General features: G+C 44.7%; 1 protein-coding gene across 3 annotated transcripts in view; it reads left to right on the top strand.

Annotated features, from left to right (window-relative positions):
• The first annotated feature begins 3,921 nt into the window (after positions 1-3,921).
• SLC25A26 (solute carrier family 25 member 26) overlaps positions 3,922-13,202 on the top strand; it is a 163,208-nt gene continuing 153,927 nt past the window's right edge. For 2 of the 3 annotated variants that reach the window (XM_069084165.1, XM_069084166.1), the window contains exon 1: positions 3,922-4,113. In XM_069084165.1, coding sequence (XP_068940266.1) covers positions 4,060-4,113 — 54 coding nt within the window. In that variant the 5' untranslated portion in view covers positions 3,922-4,059. The remainder of the gene's footprint in view (positions 4,114-13,202) is intronic. The other variant, XM_069084164.1, reaches the window with a different exon arrangement.

Genomic DNA, 13,202 nt, shown 5'->3' with positions numbered 1-13,202 from the left:
ACATGCCAGGCACTGTGCTTGCTGAGTCCTGGGATACAGAGATGAAAATTAAAGCATCCCTGAGTTCAAGAGGCTTACCTTCTGGGAAGGGGGTGGGGGTGGGAAATCCAACATATCAACAGATTAGAATCAGCATGATACTAGAGGAGGAAGAGATCCCTAACAATTAGGGTTCCTGTAATGTTAATGATTCATGTACACATGGTAATTTACAGAAGAAGTCACGATGGTGCTGGACTTTTCTCATTTCCCTCTTACCCTCTGGGTAGTGTTTGCCCACAGGATCATTTTCTAGACATCACTTTTTAAAGTGTCTCTAGAGTTTTGTTTTAAATGATACGATAGGGATGTGTGGATTAATGAAGGGACAGCATAGATGAACAGTCACCTTGATGGGCGCCTCTGGCCAAATGCATTCTGGCTAAGTCTTGACACTGAACAACTGCAAGAAAAACCTGTCCTTGGTTCTGTGACCCAGGGGAAACATGGGGGCCATTCATTCCTCTTTCCTTTAGACTAAAAATGTTTTTATGAGGCTCACCTTCTCTCATATGACCTAGTTAGGGGTGAGAGAAGCAGGAGTTTGGGGACACTTCTTGTTTAGGGTTCAAATTTTCTTCTAGCCATGGTTTTATTTTTCTTAGGCAGCTAGGTAGCACCACGGTGGACAGAGGCCTGGCCTGGCATCAGGAAGACCTAAGTTCAAATCTAGCCTCAGACACTTATTAGCTGTGTGACCCTGGGCAAGTCACTTAACCTCTGCTTCAAGTACTTCATCTCTGAAATGATGATTAGAGTTGTGAAGATGAGGATCTGTGCTTAGCACAGTACCCAACACAGAGTAGAAACTTAAATGCTTGTTTTCTTCCTTTCTTCCTCCTTTCCCTCCCTCCCTCCCTCCCTCCCTCCCTTCCTTCCTTCCTTCCTTCCTTCCTTCCTTCCTTCCTTCCTTCCTTCCTTCCTTCCTCCTTCTCTTCCTTCCTTCCTTCTTTCATCCCTCCCTCTCTTCCTTCCTTCTTTCCTCTGGAAGGGACTTCAGAAGTATTTTTATTCAAATTCTCATCTTACAGATAAGGAAACTGAGGCCCAGGAAGATGAAGTAACTTCTTCCAGGTGACCCAAATAAGAAGTATCTGAGGAATCCAAAGTCATTGTTTTCTTTTGCACCCTATTGTACCAAATTAATCTATAACAGAAGATCAAGATTTAGTGCTGTAAGGGCCTTAGTGTTCACTGGCCTCACCCCCTGCTCTGTTTTACAGATGAGGGAAATGAAGCCCAGAGAGGTGAGGTGACTTACCCCCAAATTGAAGGATCCTTAGCTCATAGATTAAATCTGCAAAGGAGCTTAAGTTCATCCGATACAAACTCCTTATTTTACAGAGGAAGGAAATTGAGGTCCATGGAGGTGACACAGGTAGACATGGCATCTAGGCTCAGACCACTTTGCTTGTCTGTCATAAAGCATTTTGATGCACATCTGCACAAAAGCAAAAACGAAAAACAAAATATTTTATCCCCCAACCAGTTTATCCCATAACTCTGGGCACGAATGAGAATCTTATCATGATGCCTTTGCAGTGTGGTACACATCAGCATCTTTCCCATTACTGAATCATTTCAACTTAAATTCAGGCTAGACAAGCTGCTCTTTATGTGCACAGCATGGCGCTTCATTGGATGGCTCCATCTGAAAAGGCACTGCAGTAATCACAGCCCCTGTTATAGTAATTCACACATGTAGAAGCTAAGCCAGGGCTGCAACACATGTATTTCCCAAGAGGCTTTCGGAGGTATTTGGAAACAAGTGGGAATGCTTTTTTCCTTTAGAATTAAAGAAGAGATTAGGATGTTTCTGCCTGATTCTGACATTCATTAGGGATAAGAAGCACCTTGCACCTGAGAAATCAAACTTATAATCTTGGTTACTCAGAAAAAATGAAATACAATTTTTTTTTTTACCAAATGAGAGCAACCTTCAAATAATCTGGAAAACAGGGTGTGGCTGTTTAACATGGTTCAGGTAATTTTAATTCATAGGGAGATCATTTCAAGTTAACTTTCTACATATTTCTAAGAATCAGGGTTAAATTCATTCTTCAGATGCTGGGGTGCTGATATTACTGCTTCTAAGGACATTCCTAAATTAGATGCTAGGTCCAGGCAATGACTCCTACCTATCCCTGGATAACTTATTTATCTCTGCTTTGTAGTGGAAAGAATGCTGGACTAGAAGTTAGGAAGACCTGAACTGACATGCCACCTCAGAAGCTTGCTGGCCATGTGATCATGGGCATATTTCTCTGATCCTGTTTCCTCATCTATAAAATAAGAAAAATAATACCCATAGTACAGACCTCATAGTCTTTTATAATGCATTAGAGATTTTACATATATATATATATATAAAAGAAGAAATAAAAAAAGAATTTTCAAAATAATAAAAAAAAAACTCTATTATTATTACAGCTATAATATGATCGCAGTTAGGTGGTACCTTGGACAGAGCGCCAGGCCAGGAGTCAGGAAGACTGGTTCAAATTTGGCCTCTGTTTGCCTTAGTTTCTTCATCTGCAAAATGGGCTGTACAGACTGAAGTGTATTATTTTTCCCTCCCTCCCTCCCTTCCTTCCTTTGTTTTTGAATCTTCTTGCACAAAATGATTAATATGGAAATATTTTACATGATTGCATATGTATAACCTGTATCAGATTACATAAGGAAGGGGGGAGGGGAAGAAGGGATAGAATTTGGAACTTAAAACTTACCAAAAAAAAACCCAATGTTAAATATTGTTTTGACATGTAATTGGGGAAAAATAAAATGAGCTGGAGAAGGAAATGGCAAACCACTCTAGTATCATTGCCAAGAAAACTCCAAATGAGGTCATGATGAGTCAGATATGACTGAAATGAAGGGAAAACATCATTATCATCGTTATCATTGCAATTTCAATGGGGAAGTCAAACCAATAAAATTTATTTTGAAATACTGAATCTTTTTTATTAATGCCTTGTTTTTTATACCATGTCTTCATTTCCTAATTTAAGTCTCTCTTTCATATAATAATGGCTGGGATAGGGTGGCTAGGTGGCACAGTGAGTAAAGTGCCAGCCCCGGGGTCAGAAGGTACCAGAGTTCGGTTCCGGCCTCAGACACTTAACACCCACACACACATACAAAACTAGCCGTGTAACCTTGGGCAAGTTACTTAAATTAACCCCAATTGCCCTCCAAAAGGCAAAAAAAAAAAAAAAAAAGAATAATGGCTGGCATGTATATAGCACTTTAAGATTTGCCAAGTTTTACATATATTATTTCATTTTATCCTCACTACAGCATAGGGAGGTAGGTGTTATTATTATGCTTCGTTTAGAGATTTTAAAAAACAGTCCTCCACCTCCGCAACGAAAGGAGATTTGGGCATCTTCTCCACTCTTGTTTTGGGTCCAAGCTTGGCGTTCTTAAGTACACAGCATTCTGTTTCATTACTTTTTACCATTTCTATCTCCTGTGGCCCCGCCCCATTTGCTCCCCACAGCCCCCCACGGACAGCGAATGGCTGAGAAGTGACGCCATGTTGAGGAGGAAACGGGCTTCCCTTTTGCTGCGGAGACGGCGGCCCCCCGACAACGACTCACATCCTCTCCAGACTGATGCTCGACTCCGAGGCATGCGCAACCCAACTTGGGATGGGGGCGGGCCTGAGGGCGAGCTTCCGGAGGGGTGTGTGACTAGAGGCGTGGCCAGATCGTGGGCGTGGCCAAGCAAAGCCCCAATGCCTCACTGCTTTCAGTCCAGTCGGACTCTCCTTGACCCTAATTGTGGGGGGGAGGTCTTCTTCGCCAAATCTCGCGACAACTGTCATGATCACGCCGCCCCTCGACTCTTTCTGGTCCGCCTCCACTCGCACGTGGAATTGTTGTGGCAGTGACGTCAGGCGGCCCGGAAGTATTCCTACCGGCAGGAGTCACCAAGATGGCGGCGCCTAGGGGGCCGGTGAGAGGCATGGCTCCGCGTTGATCTCGAACTCGCGTTTACTCCGGTCCGGCTGAGGCCATGGCTCCAGGCGCCTCCCCCGCGGACCAGCCGAGCTTCCTCGTGTCCCTCCTGGTGAGTACGGCCCACAACCTTTCCTTCTCCGAGCCGTCCTCCTTCCCGCCCCTTCTGCAGCTCCCGTCTGGTCCCGCCCCTCCTCAGACCTTCACCTTGGACCGACCCTCAGCCCTCCCCGCCCCCTCCCCCTGGCACCCCGAAGCTCCTGGAGCTGCAAGTGACCTCACCGGTCAGACGCCCCATTTTACAGGTGGGGAAACTGAGGCACGGAGAGGAGAAGCTAACCTGCCCACGGTCTCGATTTTACAGGTACCGGGGTCTTAAATCCATCCAGCCCGACCCCTTTATTGTAAGGACAAAGAACCCGAGGCTGCAGACTTAAAGTGATTTAAACGGTGTCTGTCCTGGTGTCACTAAGTCATTTCTTCCTCACCGCATTTGGGGTCTTCTTGGCAGATACAAGCCATTTCCTTCTCCAGCTCATTTTACAGATGGGGAAACTGAGGCAAGCAGGGTGAAGTGACTTGCCCAGGGTCATGCACCTCCTGTCTGAGGCTGGATTTGAACTCCAGTCTCCCTGACTCCAGGCCTGGTGCACCGTCTATTACGTCACCTAATTAATCCAATAAATACCCTTATTGTGCAGATGAGGATATTGAGGTGCAGGAAAGGAGTGACTTGGTCAAGGTCACTGAAGGAATCAGGAGCTTGAATGGAATTAGGATCCAGACCCTTTTGCTGTTGACACCAAGCTTTTTCCGTGGTGGCGTAAGGGAGGAAGAAAGAAGAAGATCCCAGCAAAGTGCGTTGGGAGGGAGGGGAGTGCGCAGGAAGAGGGTGATTGTCAGCGGGAGGCTCAGGGGCAGCGCCTTGGAGGCTCCAGATCCTCCCTGTAAGCAGGGCTGGCTCCGGAGACGCTGCTCTCACCTCCTCCCTGCAGCTGGAGGTCTGTCCCAGCCCTGCTTCTCCCTTGTTCCACGCTGGCTTCTGCAGGACCCTGCTCTCCTTCCCCCGTGTAAGAGCCAGCTCCCTGTGGGGGCCAGAGCCACTGCAGCCAACCTAGGAAAGCCCCTTCCTAGCAGTATGAGAAGGGCCGGGTGAGCCCTAAAGGGCGCTCAGGTAGGGGGAGAAGTACTGCCCTTCAGAGGGGTTTTGCTGCATTTCTCCACCTCAGTTTTTCATTTTCTGTGGATGGCTTGCTTGCTTTTAGCCCAGACCCAAAAAAAGGTCAGAATGCCGTCATGGTATTTCTTATCCAGGATAGTCATGGGGATGTGAGTCGTCTGTTCCATGTTCTGACCAAATGGGCTGAATAATTTCTAGCAATTAGATGATGGTGATAATGATGGTGAAAATAAAAACGACCTGCATTTAGGACATACTCCATTGTGTACAGGACACTTTTCTCACAATGTAATCAGGCCCGGGGATGAAAAAAGGGAAAAGGTCACTGTGTGCCATAGGCTGCCTGTTCATTCATATATAAACACCTGTTGTGCATTACCTGTGTACAGAATACTGGGCTAAGTAAAGAGAAGATGCAGTCTTTGCTGTCCTGGAGATTACAGTTTGTTAGGGGGATGAGACCCAGGCACTACTGACTGTATAGTGCTAGGCTAGTGTAACCCTAGAGCTGTAGCTACAAATATGACCCACATTTCTGTAATAAGAATATACCATGAAAAACGCATTACAGGGGGGAGGCATGAAGTGTTACTCCCCTGCTGTATACTCGCCTGTCATTCTTTAGTACCTCTTGGAGCAAATAGGAATGCCTTTGTTTCTCATTTAAAGCCCTTCACACCCTGCCTCTAATGTGCCATTCAAGGCTTATTATGTATGATTTCTCTTCATGCATTTTGTGGTCCAGCCAAATTGGCCATCCAGATGTTTCTCAACACACAGCCTTCCATATACCACCTCCTTACTTTTGCATAGGCTTTCTTCCATACTAGGAATGTACTCTTCCTTCACCTTGAGGCAGACAATAAGGTGGACCTGGACTAAGAGAGACCTGAATTCCACTCTAAACATAGACACTTACTAACTGTGCAACCCTGGACAAGTCACTTAACCTCTGCCTGCCTCAGTTTACTCATTTGAAAACTGGGGATAATAGCATCTTTCTCCCACTTTTCTTGTTAGGATCAAATAAGATAATATTTATAAAGTGCTTAGAACAGTACCTGACACATAGTAGGCACTTAATAAATGCTTCCTTCCTTCGTCCCTTCCTTCCTCCCTCCCTCCCTCCTTCCCTCTTCTTTTCCTCCCTCCCACCCTTCTTCCTTTCCCTGTTCCTTCCCTCCTTTCCTTCCTTTACCACCCCCTTTCTACCTCTCTTCCTTCTTTCCTTCCTCCCTCCTTCCTTTCCTCCTTTCCCCTTCCCTTTCTCTCCCTTTGTTCCCTCCTTCCTTTCCTTCCTCCCTCCTCTTTTCCTCTCTTCTTTCCTCCTACCTTTCTTTTTCTTGTTCCTTCCCTCCTTCCCTTCTTTATTACCCCCTTCCTTCCTCCCCCCTTTCCCTTCCTTCCCTTTGTTCCTTCCTCCCTTTCTCCCTTCCTCTGTGTCATAGAAACCCTCACTTCTAGAAGATGGAACTCAAGCCTGCCTTCTACATAAAGCCTCCTAAAAACCTAGTTCCTTTTGAAGCTCCTCCCAAGTGCCATCTCTTGCATGAGGTCTTTCTTGATCCCTTCCAGGTGCTTGAACTTCTCCCCTAAAAATGATCTTCTCTTCTGCACGTACTTAGATATGTGCACATTTTCTCCTTAATTATAGGACAGTTTCATTTTGGCCTTTGTCTTCTCAGGGCCTGGCACATAACTGATCAGCAAATGTATTTTGTTTGGTTAAAGATTTACTCAGAAAGCACAATGTGAGGGAGGTCTGAGGAGGAAGGTTCCAGGAGGATTTCCTCTAGGAGATGGCATTGGGAGTTAAAGGGTATAGAGAGAGGCAGCAGGGGCATCAGAGAGGGGAGGAGTCCTGGGCATTCCAGCCATAGGGAAGGAAGGCATAGGATCCAGAGAGCACTGGCTGTGTTAGGGAAACAGAGGGGAGTAATATGAGAGGAGGCTGCTTTGGTGGGCTCGTGGTACAATCTAGGGCCTTGAATGCCAAGCAAAGTAGTTAGAACTTTGCTCAGTTGACCGTAGAGAGCCATGGAAAAGTTTGAGGCCAAGTAGTTATGGTAGTGATGTGACTTTGCTATGTATAAGAAAGGAAGAAAGAGTGAGCTTCCAGAAGACCATGAGAAAGCCATTACAAATAGCAGAGCTGGGTGGTAAAGAGGGCTGACCTGAGGGGAGCCAGGAAGAAATAAAGCAAAGGACAGCAGAGGCCAACAAGCCTTGTTGACTTGGAGTGTAAGATAGGTGAGTCCAGGGCAGAGCCAAAGACCTAGATCATGAAGGCTGGAGCCTGGGTGGGAGTGAGGTCAGAGGAGCAGCCGAGTCAGGGGAGACAGAGCAGGCTTCAGGGCCTTTCTTCAACACTCTCTGTGCAAGGCCTGTCCTGATCCTCTGGGTTTTAGCACTTCTTGTTCACCCTCCATTTCCCCCATAACTTTATTTACTTTTCATATTCTCGTTTTTACTTTTATGATAGGGAAGGGAAAAGAATAAACATTTATTAAGCACCTACTATGTTCCAGGCACTTTTGCATTTAATCTTTGCAATAATGCAAGGAGGTACTTAGTATAATTATCCCCAGTTAAGAAAACTGAGGCAAACAGAAGTTGTGACTTGTCTAGACCCGAAGGAAAAAAGGCAGCTTTTGACCGTTGAAATGTACAGCTCCCTGGGCAGAGTACCCCCAGGTAAGGACTGAGGGGAGAGACACAGAGAGGGGAGGGGAAGGGATTTTTTTTTCTTTCTTGATTAAAGGGGCCACCCCCTTGATTAACTTCTTAAAGAGACCTATTCACTGAATGGGTATTACCTTACTCAAAGTGAGCACCTGAAAAGACCTTAGCCTACAAGGCCAGGGTCCCCCAGTGCATCCTGGGCCATCTCCAGTCATCCTGATGAGTATCTGGTCACTGGACCCAGATGGCTCTGGAGGAGAAAGTGAGGCTGGTGACCTTGCACAGCCCTCCCTCCCTCAAATCCAAGTCACCTGCACATCACGTCATTTCCCTGATGTCATGGTCCTCTTCGAGAACGAAGAACAAACACAACAACCTGAAATTCTTCCTTGATGTCACAGAATCACTGAGTTGTAGAGTTGGAAACCATCTAAGTAAGTAGCCCTTTGATCCAACCCAGGCCAGACTGTAGAAGGAACAGTATAACATATTTGACAAGTAGTCATCCATAGTCCTCTTGAAAACCTGAGAGGCACTGATCCTACCTTCTGAGACAGCCCATTATAGTTAATGACTCCAAGCGTAGCCTTTAAAACATTCTGTGGATACCAGTACAGCTGCTCAGGCTAGCCATCTGTTATCCCTTGCTCTTTCTACATGACCATTAATAAGTACTTTTTGATTCATTGACTAGTCTACTTTCTTCCCTGATTGTACATTTCCTGGGTCATATCTTTTATATGACTTTTTGGTCTATTTGTTCAGAAAATAGTACAGCCGGTCGATGACCATTCTATCACATGTATACCCTCCATTACCCTTTGCATCACACTTTGAAGCCATGTAGCATTACTAAAATAATACTAAGGTTTAAAAAATATCTTTTATGTCAGAGAACAGCTGAGGTGCTTTAAAAAATACTGCTCACTTTCCCAGATCCAGCCCAGTTTCTTTTCTCTGTCATATTCAGTTTGGGGCCCAACTCATTGGCCATCTGCAGTTCCAGTTTCAGTTACTTGTTTTGATGGATTGACTCAGCCAGCTGCTTGTCATAGTTTGGGCCAAAGACACTCTTCATCCATTCAGGTGTTTTTGTATAGATCGTTAGGCTAATATCTTTTCAGGAACCATGGATCTCATGAGGTGTGGGGGGGTAGGGATGGACTCTTCCCTGCAAATAGAAGCACATTGAGGATGATGCTCTGGGAGTGGATGTTATTGTTGAGCTAGAGAGTCAGTCAGGAAACATTTATTAAATGCCTGCTGTGTGCCAGACTTTTGGGAGTCCTTTGGACAGCAAGGACACCAAATCAGGGTATTCACTGGAAGGTCAGATACTGAAGCTGAAGCTGAAATACTTCGGTCATATAATGGGAAGAGGAGAAAAAGACCCTGATGTTGGGAAAGATTGAGGGCAAAAGGGAAAAAGGGGATATCAGAGGATGAGATGGATAGATGGTATTGCAGAAACAAGGTACTTGAGCGTGGACAGACGTCAGGAGATAGTGGAGGGTAGAAGGCCCTGGCATGCCATGGGGTCTGTGGGGTCACAAAGAGTTGGACAGTGCTGAATGAATGAACAACAGGTGTACCAGGTCCTGTCCTACGTGCTGGGGATACAAGTACCAAACAGAAAGGCAGCCCCTGCTCTCATGGTGGACATGGGATTCAATAAGTGTTTATTGAATCATTAAAAAGCATTTGTGTATATTTTATTTGATTAGCACTGTAGCCCTTAGTGGGTACAGAAAGGAGGGTGAGGGTTCATTAGTAGATATTTATTCAGTACCTCTTGTCTGCAGAATATTGCTGGTAGTGGTGGTCGAGGGGTCCAAATTTTGACTAAGATGAACCCTACCCTCCTGCAGCTTATAGTCAGTCTAGCAGGGCAATAAGACATCTGTAAATATACAACATTACATGATAAATATATTAGAATTAAAACATTTAAAATGCATTTTATTGAAGTTTTTTACCCCCAAATCACAACCATTTCTAGGAAAATAACATCCCACTCCTGACTCTTATGCCCTCCTCAGTGACAGAGAAACATAACCAGGCAACAGCACCCAATATAATTCCTGCATTTTTTTTTTAAGCAACTGGGGTTAAGTAACTTGCCCAGGGTTACACAGCCAGTTATTTTGTGTGGGTGTATTTTGTGTGGGTGTTAAGTATCTGAGGTGGCAATCGATCCCAGTCCTCCTGACTCCAGGGCTGGCACTCTTACTCACTGTGCCACCTAGCCGCCCCTAATTCCTGCATTTTGACCATGTATGGAATGACCATTCTGTTCTAGTTGGCCCCTTTCCCTCTGCTGGTATGTCTCCTCATCTGGGCTTCATATTCTTTGCATTAGTAACAAAGCAGCATACTCTGTGAGAGCTGAGGAGGAAGGTCACTCAACTGGGAGACTTGGGGAACACTTTGCCAGGAAGGAGTTGTTGAATTCACATTTAAACAGACAAACTGTAGGAGGAAGGCTGAGCATTCCAGGCCCAGGGAAGAATTGAGCAACGTTTCAGGGGCAAGAAAGGGTAAGCTGTATTGAGGAGGGACCCTTTGGGTGGCAGTGGGGGGGTGGGGGTGGGGAAGGGGGCAGCTTGAAGGCTTAAGAAGAGTTTGAGGCTGGAGCCAGACTACAGAGGCCTTAAACAGCAGCCTGAGGAATTTGTGTCTCATACTAAAGTCAGTAGGAAGCCACTTAAGGTTCTGGAGCAGGGCAGTGACAGGGTCAGACTTGTGTTTTTGGAGTATTCTTTTGATACCTCTGTGGAGGAGGGATTGGAGAGGGGACAGACTGACCAGTCATTAGGGAGGAGGCTGTTCCTTCATCTTAGAAAAAGGTGATGAAGGCTTGAAGAGTGTAGTAACCAGTGAAATGGAGAGAAAGGGAAGGATGTTTTGAAGATTGAATCCAGAAGACTTGGCTGTTGGTTGGCTAGGAATGGGGTGGGGCAGAGTTGAGGATAATTCCAAGGCTGCAGACCTAGGGAACTGTAAGGATGGTGGTACTCTAAACAGAAACGAGGAAGTTTGGAGGAGAGGGAATTTGAGTTGCTTATGGGACGTCCATTTGGTGAATTGGAATTAAAGCTTGGGAAAGATATGGGCTGGATCTCTAGAACTGGGAGTCATCTGCATGGAAGTGGAAGCCATGGATGAGCCCATCGAGAAAGAGAGTATAAAGAAAGAACTTAAACTATGGTCCAGTAAAGGAGCCTGCCTTTGGGGGTCAGCCATGTGGGAGAGGAATCAAGAGAGGGGGCAGCTTTCTGAAAATACAGGGGGAGGAGAGTATCCAGAACAAGGGGATATCAGATAATTTAATGGAGATCAGGAAGGATGAGGACTGAGAAGAGGCATAGAATCCACTCATTAAAAGTTTGTGGTTTTACACTTTTACATAAAGGGAACCAGTAAATACAGTGATCTTGGGTCAGCATTCTAGGTACCTTTGAATATACCCATCATGAGCCTGTTAGTTCAGGAAAAAAGCAGGGGTTGGCAGGATTCCTTTGGGGGCTGCAGTAGCCGTCTGGGGCTACTGGGGGCATCTGTCATTCTGGCTGTTTCTGTCTACCTAGCCCCATCCTACTGGGAAAAGGAGCCTGGTCCTAACAGTCTGCGTTGGTCACAGATACCTTCCTAACCTGTCCAAACCTAGCGGACCCTCTCCTTCCCAGAGCATTTCCTGGCCAAAGAAAGTGACCACTCTTTCTGAATACACTTGAGTTCAGTTAGCATGAAACAGGGCCTAGATTGGCTAGAATGTGGTGCTGGGTCTCACCAGGGAGTCAGAGAGAGACTACAGGCTGGAATGGAAAGGGACCTGAATCAAGATCGAGGAGAGGACCTGGAGATGTGTTCATTTGCCTGCTTTATTTAGACAGCTCCATGTTATTTTCTGGTCATTAAAAGGCAAGCAGTTAGCATTCCCTTTTCCTACTTTTTCTGGTTATTGCTGTGTCAAGCTTTTCCTTTCAAGGAAAAGAAAAGGTATAGGTACAGTCCTGCTCTGTGCTTAATGTTTAAAAAAAGTGTTAGATCCTTAAGAGTGTCATGACTTTTCTGATTTAGGAATTTAAGGCTGTCTGGAATTCTGTCTCTAGAAGGCTGAGATATCATCAAGGTGTTCCCTGGCTAGCTCTCCCTGCATCCATACATAGTTATCTGTGGCATACCATAAATACTGAAAGTAATTATCTGCCTGATAGCCCTTGTGTTAATTAATTGTCCATGAACAAAGCAAACTCTTGAGGAAAGATGACTTTCTGTGACTTAACAGTTTGTATTAATGTTTGACATGATTTTTATAATTCAGTTTACATAACAGTTAACAGTTTGGCTTGCTGTATTAAATGGAACCTTCTGTGTGTTTCATCCAACTATATCTGAGCCATTTTAAAGGAAAGTATGAAGTATTGATTTCTTGGTTTCAGAAACAAATTCCGTGAGGACGTTACTGAATGTGAATTTTCTCAGACCCCTCCCACAGCACCACTGATGGTCTAAGAGCTCCCAAGAAGCTTATCTACAATTCAGAGCTGGGGAGGGTGGGATTGGGGAGAGGGGAATGCTGTGGCAAATAGGCAAATATTCTTGCTGTCCTGAAGGTTCTGAGCTAGCTGATTTTTCTAGCTTCATGAATTTAAATGACATTTATATTATAGAAGTTTGAAATCCACAGAAGCAATTAGCAACTTTTGATTCATGTTTTACTAGATAGCTAGATTAAATCTGATCAATTTTATACTGAGAAGATAAGAATTCTGATGAAGGGAGGGTTAGAAAAATCAATGCATGCAAAGTAGCCAAATAGATTAAAAGAGTAATTAACTTATTGATTAAAACTTTAGAAATAGATAGCAAACACCTCTCTGAACCCTCTTCTAAGATTAAAGAGAAAATTAGAATTAAGTGCTGTGTTTTTAAAGGCTCCAGACATGCCAGATTGCTTCTGGTTTTTTTTTTTCCTCTCCTTGCCAGTTTATCTATAGTAAAAGCAGATATCTCTATTTTGTGGGAAAATGAAGAAACAGAAAGAATAGATTTGAGTTTCGGTATTTGATTTTGTTTCCATTCTATATAATCAGTGATGGTCGGTTCAGAAGAGAATTAAGAAATAGTTACCTTCTCTGCTCTCGGGACATTTTCTGTGAAATTTTTTGGTGACCAAAAAAGGCCAGCCTTGTATAGAAATTATACATTGATATCTCAGATGCTTTAGTGATTCCTTCCAGTCTGCTCCTGTGGTTCTGCCCTGTAGGTTGTTACCAGTGGCCTCCATGCTGCCCTTCTCTGCCTTGCTGTTCAAGGAATTTTGTCTGAGGATGCGG

This window comes from Petaurus breviceps, unplaced genomic scaffold, assembly GCF_028583685.1.
Source record: "Petaurus breviceps papuanus isolate PSGF00001 unplaced genomic scaffold, PetGlider_PUasm1.0 174, whole genome shotgun sequence".
Taxonomy (NCBI): domain Eukaryota; kingdom Metazoa; phylum Chordata; class Mammalia; order Diprotodontia; family Petauridae; genus Petaurus; species Petaurus breviceps.
Note: the sequence above shows the minus strand (reverse complement) of the source record. Positions and strands in the feature narration are given on the sequence as shown.